General features: G+C 42.8%; 1 protein-coding gene across 13 annotated transcripts in view; it reads right to left on the bottom strand.

The window, feature by feature from the left end:
* Nucleotides 1-21,750, bottom strand: part of LOC110529179 (MAP/microtubule affinity-regulating kinase 3) — a 111,672-nt gene extending 89,922 nt beyond the window's left edge. For 5 of the 13 annotated variants that reach the window (XM_036984697.1, XM_036984700.1, XM_036984699.1 and 2 more), the window contains exons 1-3: nt 18,787-18,924; nt 9,327-9,518; nt 8,753-8,806 (exon numbers count right to left, since the gene is read on the bottom strand). In XM_036984697.1, the coding sequence (XP_036840592.1) occupies nt 8,753-8,806; nt 9,327-9,518; nt 18,787-18,897 (357 nt within the window). In that variant the 5' untranslated portion in view covers nt 18,898-18,924. Of the gene's footprint in view, nt 1-8,752; nt 8,807-9,326; nt 9,519-18,786; nt 18,925-20,943 lie in introns of those variants that run through there. The other 8 variants (XM_036984704.1, XM_036984705.1, XM_036984707.1 and 5 more) reach the window with 4 other exon arrangements.
* Nucleotides 21,751-22,221: the final 471 nt, after the last annotated feature.

Here is a 22,221-nt window from a genome sequence, read left to right as displayed (position 1 = left end):
AAGGACAATGTAATAGAAGGAAAAATAAAAACATTTGGGTATTGTTTTAGTCAGATTGCTCATATGAACCCAAGCAGATAATTCATTTCAGTGAGGCAGGTATCGTCACACAAACCCCCCCTGAAATTATCTTGTTCAAGGCAATCCTCGGTTATGGATGATAAACGCCCTTAGCGCCGGGTGGTGACTCATCGCTTCACAAACAGGGCCCGGGAGGAAGGAAGCAGGCTGGCTCGGTGGTGTGGGTGTGGGAGCGAGGATTGCCTGCGCCTGCCTGGGGTCATGAAGGGACAGGTTGCTGGAGAGATTTAACGTAGCCACAGCCACCCCCCACCCCCCCCCCCCCCAGCCTCTGCCTGGCCCCTCAAATGCGACCTAGACATGAGCACCTCTGAGGTCAAATGTCTGACAGAGAACAGCCACTCTGACGTGCCAACCAAAACAAAAGGACTCCCATTACAGTACAGAGTATTGCCTGGAAAGCTGCGATGATGACGGGGCGGCATGTCCAGTATTTCGGGATTGCGTAAAAAGTGCAAAAGGTTCCGCGAGGTGGTTCGAGAGGAAGGCCCAGGGTTCGAGAGGAAGGCCCAGGGTTCGAGAGGAAGGCCCAGGGTTCGAGAGGAAGGCCCAGGGCTCGAGAGGAAGGAAGGCCCAGGGTTCGAGAGGAAGGAAGGCCCAGGGTTCGAGAGGAAGGAAGGCCCAGGGTTCGAGAGGAAGGAAGGCCCAGGGTTCGAGAGGAAGGAAGGCCCAGGGTTCGAGAGGGAGGAAGGCCCAGGGTTCGAGAGGAAGGCCCAGGGTTCGAGAGGAAGGCCCAGGGTTCGAGAGGAAGGCCCAGGGTTCGAGAGGAAGGCCCAGGGTTCGAGAGGAAGGCCCAGGGTTCGAGAGGAAGGCCCAGGGTTCGAGAGGAAGGCCCAGGGTTCGAGAGGAAGGCCCAGGGTTCGAGAGGAAGGCCCAGGGTTCGAGAGGAAGGCCCAGGGTTCGAGAGGAAGGCCCAGGGTTCGAGAGGAAGGCCCAGGGTTCGAGAGGAAGGCCCAGGGTTCGAGAGGAAGGCCCAGGGTTCGAGAGGAAGGCCCAGGGTTCGAGAGGAAGGCCCAGGGTTCGAGAGGAAGGCCCAGGGTTCGAGAGGAAGGCCCAGGGTTTGAGAGGAAGGCCAAGGGTTTGAGGAAGGCCCAGGGTTTGAGGAAGGCCCAGGGTGAGAGGAAGGCCAAGGGTTTGAGAGGAAGGCCCAGGGTTCATATTCTAACGCTGCACTATGGAGTGGAAATGGGGAGAATTTATTTTTTAAATAATATAGCACAGGGAAAACAAATCTCACTCTCCTGGAGAATGAAAAGCAGAAATAAAATGTTCCAGAAACATTTGATGGCAGTGTGCCTCTAGAGTACCAGAGAGAGGAGAGTCCAGGCCGAGAGGAATCCCTTACGGGGCCTGCGCTTCCGCCATGGAGGGCGTGTCCGCCTGTACCCTCCACAACAACGACGACGTCTGGGGGAGTAGACATCAGCTGAGGCAGACTAATGCCCTGCAGCGACGTTTACATCCAGAGGGGTTGAAGTCTCAGTGTCTCATGACTCTAACCAGGACTGAACTCCACAACAGCCGACACATTTAGGACTAGTTATTTCCTTTCAGTCATTCAAAGCTATTAAAACAGAATTGGTGAATTTTGTGGCTGGGGATAATTTTTTATATGGTCTTTTTTATTGTTGTTGAGTGCCCCAAAATCAGTTCTCTCTCCACCTCAAATCCTCTAGCACGTGCCCTTCCGATAGAAGAACACATAACGCCTGGTGACTCAGTCTGCAGAAGACATCGGCAAGGAACACAGAAGAAATGTACTAATGGTGGGGATACAAAGAGTCAGACAATCAATCTTCCCAGAGCCCTTGGATGATGGGCGTCTGTGATCTCTTAAAGATAAAGGGTGTGAGGGATGTCATACGACACATCACTGTAGACACTTGTTTCTTTAGAAAACGGTAGCACAGGTGTATAGTTAATTTGGTTGGCTCCTCATCCTAACATCCTATGAAAGCATTCCTTATTTTGAATCTGAATGACCCCCCCCCCCCAACCCACAACATAGAGTGTGCTATACAAAAGCCAGACAGCCCCCTCAGACGTTATGAAAAATCAGGTCAAGCCCAGACACAACAGCTAAACAAATGGAGCGCCACAGACATAACAGCAACAGTCCCTTTCTGCTACTGATGTCGACGCCAATGAATGAGGTCACTGCTTTGCCAGAAGCAAAAAAAAAAAAAAAAGGGACTGGCCAACATAGCTAAGGGCCACCAGACAACCCTGATTGCTCCGGCGCACGCATTCCTGAGGCATCGCTAACTGTAGTCCCAGTCCCGGTCCCAGAACTGAGTTACACCTACAAAAACACAGAGTACCTGCTCACCCTTCTGCTTCCACAATAGGGTCAATTACAATATGTGGAGGAGTTGGAAACTTGATGTTTTTCTTCAATCAAAAGCGGTAACTGGAAGTTACCCGAGTTGGATTAACAAAAAATCCTTCTTCCCGTACTGTGAGAAAGATGAATGAACACCATAATTGGGTATCTTTTTTTCCCCCTCACACATGAATCATTCTCTTCCTGATTATATTCATCCAAACATGCAGCACAGTACAGGCAGACCATTGTTTCGTCTTTCCCCAGAAATTCACTGTGGCCAGCTTGGATTGAACATGGCCTCATACTAGTGGAATAATAGAGATTATTGTGTAGACACTCATTTTAATCCATAAACACAAAAGTGTGAAAACATTTCGAATGTGAACCCGCTATGTTGATACAGAGCCGACAAGATACAACGAAAGCCATCAGAACACAAATGTATGGCACTAACATTTAGAGGTAAAAATCAACTGATGTCATCTACCAAAGCTGAAAACTATTCTCCTGCTCTACATCTCACCTCCTCCTTCCAACCCCACACATCCTATGGCTGACTACCATGGCTCCCGACGCCCAGGTAAGGGTGACGTTGCCTCGAGCAGAGCCATTGATGTGTTTGAAGGGTTTTAATAGTATACTTCAAGCTCATCCTCCGCTACTTGTATTCACATCCCGGTGCCCTGACCTCGGGTCTTAATAAAACCACATCGCTTCTGAAAAGCAGGAAGATTGACTGAATCGACAGTGGGGCTCTCCTCCCACTCCCACCAATTACATAAGAGGTCACACGTCACACCACAGCAAATAAAAATAGCTGCAGCGAACGAGTCTGTGAAAACAAACCGATGAGCGCAAGAGGGGATGTAAAGAAGGCTGGCGGGATGAAAAAAATTTTTTTAGCTGTAACAAAAGGTGCCCATTGTCAGAATGAGGGCCTGAGATGTGTATTTTAATCTAGGATGCTCCGATGGACTGTAAAAAATATATATATATATATATATATATATATATATATATATATATATATATATATATATATATATATATAAAAAAGAATACAAATAGAATATAAAATGTAAAATTAAATCAGTCCAGTGGTCATACTCTTCAACTGTGATGTTCTCAGACATCATGTGTTGTTTTGCTCACCACTTCTGAGTATAATCCATCTTCAATCCATACCATCATTGGGTGGCTTTTTCTTTTATTTTATTAAATATCCACACATCCAATGTAAAAAAAACTTTCCACCTAAATCAGGTCATGTTTAAAGATGACATGAGAGTGAATGACAGATGCATTTAACAGCAGGGAAGATAGACCACTTTAACATAGTTCCCATTAGGGGTATTCAGATGAGTTTAACATTCAAAACGATTTACCACGACAGCCTTTCCTGTGTGTTACCATTCATATCCTTCAAGTCAACATCAACTAACTTTGTCCCAAAGCTGCCATAGTAATCCAGTTGAACAGACCTTTCAACATGAACCCAGAGGTCTTACAGATAAAACTTCCTCAGTGACCAGTAATGAGTCGAAGGGTCAGACCATAGAGACGATGACTTATCAAACAATAAAACGCTGTGAGGACAATAAAGCGCTGTGTGGAGGTAAAACGCTGTGTGGACAATAAAGCGCTGTGTGGAGGTAAAACGCTGTGAGGACAATAAAGCGCTGTGTGGAGGTAAAACGCTGTGAGGACAATAAAGCGCTGTGTGGAGGTAAAACGCTGTGAGGACAATAAAGTGCTGTGTGGAGGTAAAACGCTGTGAGGACAATAAAGTGCTGTGTGGAGCTAAAACGCTGTGAGGACAATAAAGTGCTGTGTGGAGCTAAAACGCTGTGAGGACAATAAAGTGCTGTGTGGAGCTAAAACGCTGTGAGGACAATAAAGTGCTGTGTGGAGGTAAAACGCTGTGAGGACAATAAAGTGCTGTGTGGAGCTAAAACGCTGTGAGGACAATAAAGTGCTGTGTGGACAATAAAGTGCTGTGTGGAGTTAAAACGCTGTGAGGACAATAAAGCGCTGTGTGGAGGTAAAACGCTGTGAGGACAATAAAGCGCTGTGTGGAGGTAAAACGCTGTGAGGACAATAAAGCGCTGTGTGGAGGTAAAACGCTGTGAGGACAATAAAGCGCTGTGTGGAGGTAAAACGCTGTGAGGACAATAAAGCGCTGTGTGGAGGTAAAACGCTGTGAGGACAATAAAGCGCTGTGTGGAGGTAAAACGCTGTGAGGACAATAAAGTGCTGTGTGGACAATAAAGTGCTGTGTGGAGGTAAAACGCTGTGAGGACAATAAAGTGCTGTGTGGAGCTAAAACGCTGTGAGGACAATAAAGTGCTGTGTGGACAATAAAGTGCTGTGTGGAGGTAAAACGCTGTGAGGACAATAAAGCACTGTGTGGAGGTAAAACGCTGTGAGGACAATAAAGCGCTGTGTGGAGGTAAAACGCTGTGAGGACAATAAAGTGCTGTGAGGACAATAAAACGCTGTGTGGAGGTAAAACGCTGTGAGGACAATAAAGCGCTGTGTGGAGGTAAAACGCTGTGAGGACAATAAAGCGCTGTGAGGACAATAAAACGCTGTGTGGACAATAAAGCGCTGTGTGGACAATAAAGCGCTGTGTGGACAATAAAGCGCTGTGTGGAGGTAAAACGCTGTGTGGACAATAAAGCGCTGTGTGGACAATAAAGCGCTGTGTGGAGGTAAAACGCTGTGAGGACAATAAAGTGCTGTGTGGAGGTAAAACGCTGTGTGGACAATAAAGCGCTGTGTGGACAATAAAGCGCTGTGTGGACAATAAAGCGCTGTGTGGAGGTAAAACGCTGTGAGGACAATAAAGCGCTGTGTGGACAATAAAGCGCTGTGTGGAGGTAAAACGCTGTGTGGACAATAAAGCGCTGTGTGGACAATAAAGCGCTGTGTGGAGGTAAAACGCTGTGAGGACAATAAAGCGCTGTGTGGAGGTAAAACGCTGTGAGGACAATAAAACGCTGTGTGGACAATAAAGCGCTGTGTGGAGGTAAAACGCTGTGAGGACAATAAAGCGCTGTGAGGACAATAAAGCGCTGTGTGGAGGTAAAACGCTGTGAGGACACATCAAACTTGTAAAAGCTATCCGGCTCTGTTGGACGCCCACTGGAGGCTCAGTTACGCAGAATGGCGCAGAACCAGGAATTGTTTTAGACCACTTCATCATGCAGATGCCTGTTGGCTTCGCCTGCCGACCCAGAAAGCAGTGGGCTCCTGGTGAAGAGCTAAGCGCCCAGGTGGAGAGAGAGTGAGAAGCGAGAGAGAGAGCGCAGCATGACGCTCGCCCGCTCTCCTCTCCTCTCCTTCATCGTCCTTGTGTTCATCCTTCTCTCTCTCTCCCTCCCTCCCTACCTAACACCAACCATCCTGTATACCCACAGTTCAAGCCACGGGCTGTCAATTGGCCAGCGAATGGAAAGCAAACCGAATCGATGGCCTGGAAAAACAAGTGTTGGCTAATTATAGGAGTTGGTGGGGTGGAGGGGGGGGGGGTGAACGTCATCAGTCTCCACCGACCCCAATGTGACAGTCTGATCTATATAGCTGAAGGAAGGGGGGCAGACACGACAGGGCAGTAGCCGCAGTCTGGTAAATTGCCACCCTGGTAAATTGCACCGTAGCAAAGTCTAAAGTCTACTACAGTTTCAAGTGGGTCTCAGAAAATATTTGGGGGGGGGGGGGGGGGGGGGGTCGGTGAAATGTAAATATGACATTACTAGTTGGCACGTGTCCTAATTTTAGGTTAGGGTTACTCTGCCGCAAACATTATTGGTTGAAAAGGTCCTAATGTCCAAGTTACGGCACTCAAAATGGTTTTTCAAATAAAAAGTCCTGAAAGACATCACCTCATTTGTTACCTTTAACTATATTTGGGCCAGCTGGCATGTTTAAGCGTCGGATCAATTCAGCTTTCATCAGAGCATAATAATAAACAGACCATGAAGAAGACAGTTTGGGTCCTGTGTGCTGCAGATCCTCTGTACTTCTACAACGGGTCAACGGCCCCCTGTCCCCATCCGTTTCCCCACTACAGCCCAGACCCCAGTTGCTGCATCTCTTTCCTTGTTGGCAGGCCCAGCGCTGTTCTTTCACCAGCCTCCCATTCTGAGATCTCCTCCGAGGGTATTATTAGCAGCCTCTGAAATCCAAGTCTGCTGAGGTTTCCTCTACCAGCCACCACTTTACCCCCTGCCTCCCACCATGCAGTGCAGTACAACGACTTACACCTTTAAGGGGGTCTGGACTCTGCGCCTCTGCTCAAACTAATGCTGAGTCTGCTGTGAAGTTCGTGAGTTACACACACTGAAATTAAGCTAGTTGTGCTTCCAAGACACGTACTGAAGCACCCAGAATCACAACATGTCAAAATCCCATGGGGGAATCATATTAGTTAGCTATAATTGTGCATTTCAGTACAAAACTAGTTTCAAGGGCTATTTGATGAAGGGAAGTCCCATACACTCACAGGCCACCTCCATCAAAATAAAATAAATAGGAAATAGGAAATAGGGCATGAAGTGTTACTAATGTACTAACACTTTTCACCACATACAGCTTTCGAAGTAGGAATATTATATACAGTTGAAGTCGGAGGTTTACATACACTTAGGTTGGAGTCATTAAAACTCGTTTTTAAACCACTCCAAAAATGTCTTGTTAACAAACTATAGTTTTGGCAAGTCAGTTAGGACATCTACTTTGTGCATGACACAAGTAATTTTTCCAACAATTGTTTACAGAAAGATTATTTCACTTATGATTCACTGTATCACAATTCCAGTGGGTCAGAAGTTTACATACACTAAGTTGACTGTGCCTTTAAACAGCTTGGAAAATTACAGAAAATTATGTCATAGCTTTAGAAGCTTCTGAGGCTAATCGACATAATTTGAGTCAATTGGAGGTGTACCTGTGAATGTATTTCAAGGCCTACCTTCAAACTCAGTGCATCTTTGCTGGACATCATGGGAAAATCAAAAGAAATCAGCCAAGACCTCGGAAAATAAATGGTACACCTCCACAAGTCTAGTTCATCCTTGGGAGCAATTATCAAACTCCTGAAGGTACCACGTTCATCTGTACAAACGATAGTACGCAAGTATAAACACAATGGGACCATGAAGCCGTCATACTGCTCAGGAAGGAGACACGTTCTGTCTCCTAGAGATGAACGTACTTTGTTGTGAAAAGTGCAAATCAATCCCAGAACAACAGCAAAGGACCTTGTGAAGATGCTGGAGGAAACAGGTACAAAAGTATCTATATCCACAGTAAAAAGAGTCCTATATCAACATAACCTGAAAGGCCGCTCAGCAAGGAAGAAGCCACTGCTCCAAAACCACCATAAAAAAAGCCAGACTGCGGTTTGCAACTGCACATGGGGACAAAGATCGTACATTTTGGTCTGATGAAACAAAAATAGAACTGTTTGGCCATAATGACCATCGTTATGTTTGGAGGAAAAAGGGGGAGGCTTGCAAGCCGAAGAACACCATCCCAACCGTGAAGCACAGGGGTGGCAGCATCATGTTGTGGGGGTGCTTTGCTGCAGGAGGGACTGGTGCACTTCACAAACTAGATGGCATCATGAGGGAGGAAAATTATGTGGATATATTGAAGCAACATCTCAAGACATCAGTCAGAAAGTTAAAGCTTGGTCGCAAATGGGTCTTCCAAATGGACAACGACCCCAAGTATACTTCCAAAGTTGGGGCAAAATAGTTTAAGGACAACAAAGTCAAGGTATTGGAGTGGCCATCACAAAGCCCGGACCTCAAAATTATAGACAGTTTGTGGGCAGAACTGAAAAAGCGTGAGCAAGCAAGGAGGCCTACAAACCTGACTCAGTTACACCAGCTCTGTCAGGAGGAATGGGCTATAATTCACCCAACTTATTGTGGGAAGCTTGTGGAAGGCTACCTGAAGCAATTGAGTTAAACAATTCAAAAGGCAATTCTACCAAATACTAATTGAGTGTATGTAAACTTCTTTCCCACTGGGAATGTGATGAAAGAAATAAAAGCTAAAATAAATCATTCTCTCTACTATTACTCTGACATTTCACATTCTTAAAATAAAGTGGTGATCCTAACTGACCTAAGACAGGGAATTTTAATAGGATTAAATGTCAGGAACTGTGAAAAACAGAGTTTAAATGTTTTTTGGCTAAGGTGTAGGGACTCTTCTGACTACAACTGTACATTGCAGTGCAGGCCTAATGATATCACAGTCCTCTACAACCAGAGAATGCACATGGAAAGGGATGTGCAGTGTCCAATAGGGAGACAAGACAGGTTTTTCTTTTACCTTTTGAAGGCTGGTAGGATTCAGCTGTGTCTTGTCGATGATTTTGATGGCAACCTGTCAAGAGAGAGTAAAGGGGGGAAGAAAAAAAATAACTTCCTGTTGAAACCACTTCTAACAACTCAACATAGGAATTTGCATGCCTATCGGCTGGCCACTCAATAATAACAAACTTGTTTCTCAGATTGCAAAAGTGCTATTTTAGAGTGTGTAATGCACTGCCGCCTCTAGGAGAACTGAGGGCTGGAGGGGGTCTCAATACAATTTGCCTCTAGCTTGTTGCTTCAGTAAGTTTAGTACATTTAATACAATTTCCCCAACTTGCATTTTCTTTGTTTCGCCAACAAACAAAATGCAATTACAGTGACTACTGTTACGATTGGTGCAGCGTGTTGCCCCTTGACTTGTCAAGTACAGCAAGGGTGAGGTGGCTGGTATCAGCTAAATCTACTAACCAACATTGTACTCAAAATATAAATATATATATTTTTAAGCAAACAATTATTGTAATCCATTCTACTTTAGTGTATTCTACCCGAGCCAAACAAATGAGAAAATGATCCTGCTGCTGTCTCACCTCTCGGCCCGTGAGGATGTGACGCGCCAGCTTGACCTTGGCAAAGTTGCCCTTTCCGATGGTTTTGAGCAGCCGGTAGTTGCCGATGTGTGGCTGCTCGTCGGCGCACGAGGCAATGGAGTTCCGGCAGCGGGCGCCTGAGCGGACGGGCCGCGTGGTGACCTCGTTGCGCCCATCGGTGTGCGAGGTGTGCTGTGGGGAGGAGATTAGAAGAAGGTCAAAGGTCATTTGAAGTTGCATGTCAGAGAAAATGGACTAAACAGGACATTGATCTTGTGTAGACACGTAGCAGCATGGCACCTAAGAGCTTGACAATCAAAAGCCAAAGCTAGAAAATATACATTTCCTGAAGAATATTTGCGAGCTTGTTTCAGCAGTCTAAAAGTATGTTTTATGGTAGTGGAAGAAGCACACTAGCACAATAACTTGATTCTTGGGACATAAAAAATTTGTCTCACAACACGTGAAAAGCGAAGACTAGACAAATAATGAGGTAATCATTGATTTGAGTTTAATCCGGATTAAATGGAATCGGTTGAAACAAATTACAGGTTTATAAAATGTTCATGGAGCTATGGCCTTTCCTAAACTCTTTCCAAGAAAGAAGGAACAAGACTCTCTCTACTACTGGGATAACCAATGTTCCTGGCCTGGAGGGCATTGATCAGAGCTCAACTTGTCAATAGACATTAAAACAATCACCGGGGACTGGGGTTCAATCCCCGTGAGCAACCTTGCCCATTTCTCCCCCAACTTGCCATCTCAATTCCTAACTGTTTGAATAAAGTGTTAACCGAGCTGATGTTTTGGGGAGGAAAAAAAAAACCTGGTGGCATTATATCACCATTGGTAAAGATGAGAAAGGATTCAAACGATTGGTGAATGTTTGGCAAACGTTGTACAGCCATTAGCATGAGTTGCTGTTCTGAAGGGAATAAAGTCCTGGTCGTAAATACTGATATCAGCACTGCCTGGTAATAAGAGGGTATAGTAGAGATTTCTGAATGTTTGAACAACGCTGTAACGTCATTAGCATTAGGTGAAAAGATTGAGCAAAGCACTTGAGTGAGCGTGCGGCTGCACTCACAGAGAAACCTTACAACGGTGTAATAACTCATCTGGAACAGACACTTATTTTAGAATGCAGACCTGGAACAGACTCAAAATAGCTTAAGAGCCAATGTCTTTAAAAAATGGGACATTTTGGTTGTTAAAATTGACTGTATATATATATATATATATACACATACATATACATACATATATATACACACACATATACACACACACACATATATATATACACACATATATATATACACACATATATATATATATATATATACACACATACATATATATATATATACACACATATATATATATACACACATATATATATATACACACACATATATATATATATATATATACACACACACACACACACACACACACACACACACATACATATATATATATATATTTCAGTAAAACATAGTTAAAGTCAGAAGTTTACATACACTTAGGTTGGAGTCATTAAAACTCGTTTTTCAACCACTCCACACATTTCTTGTTAACAAACTATAGTTTTGGCAAGTTGGTTAGGACATCTACTTTGTGCATGACAAGTAATTTTTCCAACAATTGTTTACAGACAGATTATTTTACTGTATCACAGTTCCAGTGGGTCAGAAGTTTACATACACTAAGTTGACTGTGCCTTTAAACAGCCTGGAAAATTCCAGAAAATTATGTCATGGCTTTAGAGGCGTCTGATAGGCTAATTGACATCATTTGAGTCAATTGGAGGTGTATCTGTGGATGTATTTCAAGGCCTACCTTCAAATTCAGTGCCTCTTTGCTTGACATCATGAGAAAATCAAAAGAAATCAGCCAAGACCTCAGAAAAAAAAAGGTACACCTACACAAGTCTAATTCATCCTTGGGAGCAATTATCAAACTCCTGAAGGTACCACGTTCATCTGTACAGACGCGTTCTGTCTCCTAGAGATTAACATACTTTGTTGCGAAAAGTGCAAATCAATCCCAGAACAACAGCAAAGGACCTTGTGAAGATGCTGGAAGGAAACAGGTACAAAAGTATCTATAGCCACAGTAAAATAAGTCCTATATCAACATAACCTGAAAGGCCGCTCTGCAAGGAAGAAGCCACTGCTCCAAAACCGCCATAAAAAAGCCAGACTACGGTTTGCAACTGCACATGGGGCGGCAGGGTAGCCTAGTAGTTAGAGCGTTGGACTAGTAACCTGAAGGTTGCAAGTTCAAATCCCCAAGCTGACAAGGTACAAATCTGTCAGTCTGCCCCTGAACAGGCAGTTAAACCCACTGTTCCTAGGCCGTCATTGAAAATAAGAATTTGTTCCTAACTGATTTGCCTAGTTAAATAAAGGTCAAATAAAAACAAATAAAAAATGGGGACAAAGATCATACTTTTTGGAGCAATGTCTGATGAAACAAAAATAGAACTGTTTGGCCATAATGACCATCGTTATGTTTGGAGGAAAAAGGGGGAGGCTTGCAAGCCGAAGAACACCATCCCAACCGTGAAGCACGGGGGTGGCAGCATCATGTTGTGGGGGTGCTTTGCTGCAGGAGGGACTGGTGCACTTCACAAACTAGATGGCATCATGAGGGAGGAAAATTATGTGGATATATTGAAGCAACATCTCAAGACATCAGTCAGGAAGTTAAAGCTTGGTCGCAAATGGGTCTTCCAAATGGACAACGACCCCAAGCATACTTCCAAAGTTGTTGCAAAATGGCTTAACTACTACAAAGTCAAGGTATTGGAGTGGCCATCACAAAGCCCTGACCTCAATCCAATAGAGAATTTGTGGCCAGAACTGAAAAAGCATTAGCAAGCAAGGAGGCCTACAAACCTGACTAAGTTACACCAGCTCTGTCAGGAGGAATGGGCCAAAATTCACTCAACTTATTGTCGCAAGCTTGTGGGAGGCTACTGAAACAATTGACCCAAGTTAAACAATTCAAAGGCAATGCTACCAAATACTAATTGAGTGTATGTAAACTTCTTTCCCACTGGGAATGTGGTGAAAGAAATAAAAGCTGAAATAAATCACTCTACTATTATTCTGACATTTCACATTCTTAAAATCAAGTGGTGATCCTAACTGACCTAAGACTGGGAATTGTTACTAGGATTAAAAGTCAGGAATTGTGAAAAACTGAGTTTAAATGTTTTTGGCTAAGGTGTTTGTAAACTTCCGACTTCAACTGTGAGATATATATATATATATATTTTTTTTAAGGCCAGGTTAAAATACTGTATCTTGAAGTAAGGAATGTATAGATGTGGATACCCATACCATCACCCAACAACAGTCTCAGAATCAATTCCCTTTTTACAGCAATCAATCCAGGTATACATTGTCTTTCAAATGAGTTCTATCTTCACATACGCTCGATATCAATTCATTTATAGACTGACTAACTACTGTGCGGTTTTGCACTGCTATCAACTGATAAGGTCCAAAGATACAAAGATAAGCAATTAATGTAAGATTGAGCCCCACTGTGAGGTTTCATTTTTCTCAGAAAGCCCTACTCACAGTTGAATCAACTAGTGCACTCTGAATAACTTCGGAATGGTTTAGTGTAAAAATAAGTGAAATAAAATACAAATAACACTTAAATAAATTTAATGAGATTTGACAAAAGAAAAAGGGTTACTACGTTCTATGGAAAACCACATGTGTTGTATTAATGAGAAGCAATTAGGGCTGTCCCAACAAACAAACAAATCCTGGTCGATCGAGAGTTCTGTTCTTTAAACTAAATTGATTGGTAGAAATGTTTAAATGTGTATTTTTCCATATATAGACATATCCTATGTATTTTAATCAAATTAACTATATGCAATATACTTGTCCGATGCGTTAAGCGCTCCGTTTGATGAAATAGTTAATACACACACATGATTAGAGGGAGTCGAACCGCAATTGATTTGATTGTGCCGGGCAGGACTTAAACTTGCTGCGATTTGTAAAAAAAAATGTAATAAATTACAGCGAGTGACTGTGTGACTAGCACACACTGTTTCTCTCTTCTTCCTGCTGCAGCAACCACCACAAAACATCAGTGTTTATTTCGCTGTCCATGTTGCTGAAGCTGCAACATAAATACAGCCATTACTGACTGAAAAGTTGTTACAGAAATCCCTCACTTGTTTCGGAAAAACATTTCCTAGTCCCTCAACCGTTGCTCTCTTTACATGACACATGTATCCATCGCATGCACATGACCAATAGGGCCTGACCTATAGCATATCATAATCACATCAATAAATTGAACATATTCCAAATGCCTTAACACGTGACAGCAAATTGGATGCAGAGGATGTGACAAATGAATTTGAAACGGTGGAATGTTTTCTGGTTGCTCAGGAGGTAAAGGGAAGTCAGATGTGTGTAATAAATTTCACTAGTTGTGGAAAATACTGGGAGATCAAGAAAAAAAAACAGTAAGTAGCAAGCGCTGTGTGGATATTGTGTTTGTCAAACAGGTGCTGTTAAATTACAATATAACTTCTGACTATTTGGAACAATGTAAACAACACTAAATAAATGAAAAGCGTACCAGAGAGTCAATTTAAAAACAAAAGTTTTACATTTTTGTAAAGCCTTTATCACAGCAAAGACTAAAAACATTTATTTGTGAAATGGAACGATTTATTGTTTACGCTAATTATTTAAGGCTTGCTGTGTTATTTTAAAACTAAAATGCTTGATTGCATTTCAAATGATGACTCGTATGCTGTGTGATGACCTGAACGAATGAATGATACAGTAGCCTATATAAATATTGAAAAATAGGCCAAAGTAAGTTACGGTATTATGACTAAACAGCATACGCTCTTAGGCCTACAGCTCGATGGTAGTTACACAAGGCTGCTAAGTTAACTAATGATAATGTCATTACTTATTAGAATGATGATAGCAATAATAACAATAAGAAGGAGATCAAGAATAAGGAGAGTTATTTGTATTACAAATATTATTTGACAATTCGGAACAGCATAAATAACACTAAATAAATAATACTAATGAAAAAAAGTGTAAAGCTTTTATTACAGCGTAGCAAAGATGAAAAACATGTTTATCCGACATGAGTTGCGTGAGGCGTGCTGCTCACAGTATCAGTAGGCTATTAAACAAACACTCAAGCAACAGAAGCAGGATCTGTCTTATGTAGATATACAGTGCATTCGGGAAAATGTTCAAACCCCTTGACTTAACCACAATTTATGTTATAGCCTTATTCTAAAATTGATTTAAATTGTTTTTTTTCTTCCCCTCATCAATCTACACACAATGACAAAGGAAAAACAGGTTTTTAGAATTTTTTGCAAATGTTAAAAAAATAATGATATCACATTTACATAAGTATTCAGACACTTTACTCAGTACTTTGTTGAAGCACCTTTGGCAGTGATTACAGCCTCGAGATTCTTATCTGCAGATCTTCTCAAGAGCCTCACTGCACAGCTATTTTCAGGTCTCGCCAGAGATGTTCGATCTGGTTCAAGTCCGGGCTCTGGCTGGGCCACTCAAGGACATTCAGAGACTTGGCTGTGTGTTTAGGGTCGTTGTCCTGTTGGAAGGTGAACCTTTGCGCCAGTCTGAGGTCCTGAGCACTCTGGAGCAGGTTATCATCAAGGATCTATCTTTCCCTCAATCCTGACTAGTCTCCCAGTCCCTGCCACCGGAAAACAACCCCACAGCATGATGCTGCCACCACCATTCTTCACCGTGGGGATGGTGCCAGGTTTCCTCCAGAAGGTGACGCTCGGCATTCAGGCTAAAGAGTTCCATCTTGGTTTCATCAAACCAGAGAATCTTGTTTCTCATGGTCTGAGAGTCTTTAGGTGCCTTTTGACAAACTCAGTGGCTACCGTCTAGCCACTCTACAATACAGGCCTGATTGGTGGAGTTCTGCAGAGATGGTTGTCCTTCTGGAAGGTTCTCCTATCTTCACAGAGGAACTGTAGAGCTCTGTTCACCTCCCTAACCAAGGCCCTTCTCCCACGATTGTCTTGTTGGTACCAAACCTTCCATTTAAGAATGATGGAGGCTACTGTGTTCTTGAGGACCTTGAATGCTGCAGACATTTTTTGGTACCCTTCCCCAGATGTGTGCCTCGACACCATTCTGTCTGAGCTCTACGGAAAATTCCTTCAACCTCATGGCTTGGTTTTTTCTCTGACATGCACTGTCAACTGTCGGACCATATTTAGACAGGTGTGTGTCTTTCCAAATCATGCCATTCAATTGAATTTACCACAGATGGACTCCAAGTTGTAGAACCATGATCAATGGATGATCAATGGAAACAGGATGCACCTGAGCTCAATTGGTTATTTCAGTTTTTTTATACATTTGCAACATTTTCTAAAAACCTGTTTTTGCTTCATTTTTATAGGGCATGGTGTGTAGATAATATTTTTACAACTTTTATAATTTTTATTCATTTTAGAATGAGGCTGTAACGTAACAAAATGTATAAAAAGTGAAGGGGTCTGAATACTTTCCGACGGCACTGTATATGGATGATTTGTAAAGACAGGCACATTTAACAGTTATAGACATAATTAAGTTTGGGTTTCCTCACTTTTCTTAGACAATTAAGGCAAGGGCTGTTTTCTCTTCTCTTAACTCCGCTGCTGCCTCTGCCACATGGTTCTCAACACCAATATGCTGGTTAACCTGGCTATTATGCACATAGCAACATGGTCAAGGAAAAGTCGGCAATTCAACAGAGCATGGATGTTTCAGAACCGTGACCACTATCAAATGCGGGAGAAAGAGCATTTTGATATCAAATATTGTTATTAGTGTTGCACCTTTGTCCTTAACCTTATACAATTTCAGCAGCACATGCTTTAGAGTGATGGACTGTGCCATCCCCACAGCCTTCATAATGGATTAGTCCACTCAGACAGGCGCGAATCAGACAGGTGTCTTGTACACCATGAATAATATTACATTTTTTGCTACTGTTCAACTAAAGAAATCTCAGTCGACCAACAGCCTATCGACCAAACAATCGACCATTTTCCTAAATGAGGTCAGCCCTACAAAACAATAAAAGGGAAGAGGTTAATGACCTTAATAGCAATAGTGGGTGTATGGTGAGAGGAGGGTTGGTAGTGGAGTGGTATCTATCCAACATCGATGTCCTAGCCCGGCAAAGTATCCATCAGCCCGAAGGGCTGTGACGCAGGTCCAGTTAGCCAAATGGGGCACAGCTGTACTATCCTGACAAGCACTTGAGATGGGTCAACCAAAACCAAGCACCTTTCTCAACCTCAACGTCCGTCAACAGTTAATGGATTCTTGCAGGGTAACTCTATATACGTATGTACCTAAACACGTAACTTTAGTAACAACATTGACATTCCCCATGTCACCACATGTTAATACAATCTGTTTAGTTCGGAGATAGCGACCTACAATTGGTTTCCAAGTTGTTCAGTGAGTGAGATTAGCACGATCATTGGAACAAAATAAGATATTGCAAAAAAAAAAAAAAAAAAACACTTCAGTCTCGGCCTACATTTAAGGAAACACGTCTAGAAACCATCGCAATTGTCTAAAGGGCCTTTACAGTAACATTGTGCCAACATTTTAGACACATTGCTGGGGTGTTACCACAACGCTGTGAAAACACCCCCTTAGTTTGTGGTGTGTCTTCATTACAGTGAGCACTTTCTATTTGTCTATACCCAAGAGTTTCATAAGACACAGTGACTGTTCAAAAAATAACTAGAACACTGTTCATGGAGGAGCATTTTTTGCTACTGGAGTTTCTACAACTACCGTGCTGAACTATTTGCCTGTTTTTACCCCTCCCCCTCTTCACAGATTGGCTTAAATGCAAATGACACCAACAAACTGGTCTACCTTTTATAGACGCTAGTTCCAAAAGCCCTGAAGCTCAAACTGACAGAAAACTTGATTATTCTAACCTTTTTAAAAGATCATCCAAAAGGCAACTATGAAATATAATCCTACAATGTGCAGTACAATGAGACCATAACAATAGACCTCTATGGAATACGGCCCTAATAATCGAAGCGTCCTAATTTCTAGGACCATTACAGCGATGTAAACCCAGTATAGAGATGGATACAGTAGCAAACTTGAAAAATATGCTGATCCTCTTTGATAGCGTCAGAAGAACCCATCTGTGGGTTTATCATCCTGCCAAACCATCTCACAGTTCCAAGTCTAACAGTAAAGCACAGACAATGACACTTACTGTATTTCATCAGCGTGCTGCCTACAGCCGTTACTGTATTTCATCAGCGTGCTGCCTACAGCCGTTACTGTATTTCATCAGCGTGCTGCCTACAGCCGTTACTGTATTTCATCAGCGTGCTGCCTACAGCCGTTACTGTATTTCATCAGCGTGCTGCCTACAGCCGTTACTGTATTTCATCAGCGTGCTGCCTACAGCCGTTACTGTATTTCATCAGCGTGCTGCCTACAGCCGTTACTGTATTTCATCAGCGTGCTGCCTACAGCCGTTACTGTATTTCATCAGCGTGCTGCCTACAGCCGTTACTGTATTTCATCAGCGTGCTGCCTACAGCCGTTACTGTATTTCATCAGCGTGCTGCCTACAGCTGTTACTGTATTTCATCAGCGTGCTGCCTACAGCTGTTACTGTATTTCATCAGTGTGCCGCCTACAGCTGTTACTGCATTTCATCAGTGTGCCGTCTATAGCTGAATCAACAACGTGTCCCAAAATAACAGACCAAGGTTGCAATCGTAGAGTGTCAAAGACTTGGTCAGGGATGGAATCGTATTGTGTCAAGTAATGGCTCCATTGTGAAAGGTTCTTCAATTCATGTCGTCATGAGTCAGACATAGCCTAATTATGTGCCGTGTGATCAAGGGGACTAATTTAAAATCACCACAGGGCCAATTTATCAACCCAGACTTGAAAGTGACAAAATACAGGTTTTTGAAATCGTCTGTCTCTGTTGGTTGCTTACTCTCTAAAAGTGAGAGAGTAGGACCATTTACCATAAACGTGTCATCAAGGTCAGCATACAGTGGCCACTACGGGAAAAACATTCCTAAGCCTTGTGACCTCTCGACACAAATTACTGATAAGGCACAATGGAGGTCTTTATAAATAGGACGCACACAAATTCACAAAAAAAACAACATTTGCACACATAATTCGTATGTCTCCAAACACCAAAACCTTACGGCAAAACTAGTACGAACTCTGAGACACTTAAATAGCCCTATTGATACTTTTGCAATCGAGTTCAACTGAATAACTACGTTATCTTTGCCTAGACTAGAAAAAGTCTCTCTCGCGTAGTACTGTGGCGCATATTAAAAACTTCAAAATACCCCCCCCCAAAAAAAATGGGTCACTTCAAGAAGAAAACGAATACTTACTATGGTGATGCGGTGCCTTTTTACAGAGTGTGAGCCCTTCATCCTAGCATTGGCGATCTGAATGGCATCGGAGCAGGCTGCCTGTCCGGTTTTGTGCTGGTGACAGTTCATTGATCCAAATTGCGCTCACTGATGCTCAGAGGCGTGTGAACACGTTTTGGGCACCTGTCGCTCAACTCCAAGGGGGTGGGCACACAGAGCTTGTCCTAATTATAGTGTGTGCTGGTTGACCTATATACCCCAGAATGCCATGCCAACCAGTAACAAAGCAGGCATCTTTGTAATGTAAAGATTACACCTTGCGCCAGCAGGTAAACTCACCTGTAGTTTCCCATGCTTAAAAGTTATAAATGATGTGATGTGTATAAATGATGACAGGTGTGTGTCTTTCCAAATCATGTCCAATCAATTGCATTTACCACAATTGAATTTACTCCCATCAAATTGTAGAAACACCTGAAGGATAATCAATGCAAACAGGATGCACCTTGAGCTCAATTACGAGCCTCATAGCAAAGGGTTTGAATACTTATGTAAATATGGTATGTTTGTTTTTTATGAATTTGCTCAAATTTATAAAAACCTGTTTTTGCTTTGTCAATCTGGGGTATTGTGATGTCATTATTGGGTATTGTGAGTAGATTGCTGCTGATTTAGTTATTTATTTAATCAATTTTAGAATAAGGCTGTAACGTAACAACATTTGGAAAAATTCAAGGGGTCTGAATACTTTCGGAGCGCACTGTATATTAGAGATTTCTGGCCTGACTGGTGTCGCGTTCAAAACAACGGGGAACTTAATCTCGGGACTTCCGAGGGTTCAAAACAACTGGGAACTCAGAGCTCGGAAATCTGACTTCAGTGTGTTCAAGACACCTGGAAACTTTAGAGAGAAAAAAAGCTTCTACTTTTTTTTTTTACTGTCAACCAACCCGGAATTCCAAGATGGAAACAGGCATCTTCCTAGAGCTCCAACGATGAGACCGTCTACGGGGATGTGGTCAGAGACCTGGCAGTGTGGTGCTAGGACAGCAACCTCTCCCTCAAATGTCAGCAAGACAAGGAGCTGATCATGGACTACAGGTAACAGAGGGCAGAGCTGTTGTGGAGCAGGTCGAGAGCTTCAAGTTCCTCGGTGTCCACATTACTAAGGAACTATCATGGTCCACAACACACCAACACAGTCGCAAAGAGGGCACGACAATGCCTCTTCCTCCTCAGGAGGCTGAAAAGATTTGGCATGGGCCCTCAGATCTTCAAAACGTTCTACAGCTGCACCATTGAGAGCATCTTGACTGGCTGCATCATCTTGGTATAGCAACTGCTTGGCATCCGACCACAAGGCACTGCAGAGGGTACTGCGTATGGCCCAGTACATCACTGGGGCCGAGCTCCCTGCCTTCCAAGACCTCTACATCAGGAGATGTAAGAGAAAGGTTCTAAATATTTTTTGAAAGACTCCAAACTCCCAAGTCATTGACCGTTCTCTCTGCTATCACTCGGCAAGCAATTCCGATGCACCATGTCAGGAACCAACAGGACCTTAAACAGCTTCTACCCCCAAGCTATATGACTGCTAAATGGTGAAATAAATAGTTAACTAATAGCTACCCAGAATATCTGCATGACCCTTTTTGCACTAACTCTTGACTCATCACATACACTGCTGTTACTATTTATTATCTATCCTGTTGCATAGTCATTTTATCCCTACCTATATGTATATTCTCGATCTACCTCAATCACCTCGTACCCCTGCACATCGACTCGGTACTGGTACCCCGTGTATATAGATAGACAAGTTATCATTAATTAATTGTGTTATTATTTTTAGTATTTCTGGTGTTATTATTTTTCTACCATTTCACTTTTTTTCCCCCTTTCTGCATTGTTTGGGTGGGCCGGTAAGCAAGCACTTCGCTGTTGTTTACGAAGCATATGACAAATAATAATTGATTTGACTTTCCGACCTGAAGTTCACTGACGTCATGTTTTGACCTCTTTTTCTCTCAATTCCCAGTTGTCTTGAAAGTACCATAACATGTAGACTATGACACCTAAATTGGCACAAACATAATTCTTACAAAGTTGGTCAATGCCAATTTTAGAGCTGAAAGGAGTAACGTTAAAGCCTAACTTACTTGAACAAATACTTACATTTTCAGTATCACGCTCATTGACAGTAGGTAGTGGCGTTCTGGTTGACATGTTAATGTCTTGTTCCACGAAGTGGTTCGGCGTTCTGGGTCTCCTTTTTTATTTTGTTGCACCTTAGCCCAACAGGAGGAAAGCAGGTCTACAAATGCTATTGAAGAACATGGATTTAACGCAACGCCGAAATTCCAGCAAACACACGCTGGAAGATGTCTAGACCACAGATTAATTAGGTAAATTGTCGAACCGCATTACTGTACAGAGGTGGGACAGATTGCGAAAAACACAACAACCCACAAAAGGTTGTCCAACAACAAACCATAACCCCGAGCTCCAAAATGTTCCAATTCGTTTTTAGGGAACTAAAACTGAATAAACTGTATTCCAATAGTTCACGGGCTCTCTACAAATGCACAGAATGTCTAGTCAAGGAAAAAGGGGAGGGGAAGGGGTGTTAACGTAAAACCTGTCTCAGAATTTGCAGCCAGTTTTGGCGGCTTGGGTTACTATTGATTTTCAGCTTCCGACGCGCGCTGCCCCGTTTTCCGACGGTGCTGGTACCCCGAAAGACCCAAGTTCGGTTAAAGTCCTCCCCATTCCAAAAGTAAGGGTAGTTTTCTTGATTGCTATATCCAAGATGGCCGCCTGCTAACTGGAGAGTGCCAAACCAAACCCAATGCGTTGAGAGGAAGTGAGGAAAGACATGGCTTTAAAGCTTATTGGAGCTTCGGTTGGGGCAGAGCTGTTTGTTGTTGCTAGGGTGATTACTGGAGAGAAAAATCTACCTGCTGCACAATACATTAAACACCCCTGCCTACCGTGCCTAGAGGCATTTAGGTTGCCCCTACTGACCCGTGCATGTGAAACAACTGAAAGCACAGATTGATTTGACTCTTTTTATTTTTAGTGCCACTCCATCTCTCTGATTCTGAACTCCCAAATCTATTCTCCTAAAATAAAAACTTTTTTTTGTTGAAACAACTAAAAAACACTTTCAGTTAATTGCTTGCAGGATGGAGATTGGGGGTCTAATCTGAGACAAGTTCCATCTATATTGTAACAACAGTCATTCGGTCTCACATGCTTACACACACACACTGCATCCTGTCTTGTGTTTCTCACATGAGCCGCACCTCTAGCAGTGCACTTCCTGTGTGGCCAGCACACACCATCAAAGGGTCTATTCACAGAGAGACACAGAGAAAATTAAGAAACACAGAGAGAGAGAGAAAACAGTCTGCGTAACAAAGTGGTGGAGGCGGAGCAAACAAGAAAGACAGG

The sequence above is a fragment of the Oncorhynchus mykiss genome, chromosome 8 (genome assembly GCF_013265735.2).
Source record: "Oncorhynchus mykiss isolate Arlee chromosome 8, USDA_OmykA_1.1, whole genome shotgun sequence".
Classification (NCBI taxonomy): Eukaryota; Metazoa; Chordata; class Actinopteri; order Salmoniformes; family Salmonidae; genus Oncorhynchus; species Oncorhynchus mykiss.
Note: the sequence above shows the minus strand (reverse complement) of the source record. Positions and strands in the feature narration are given on the sequence as shown.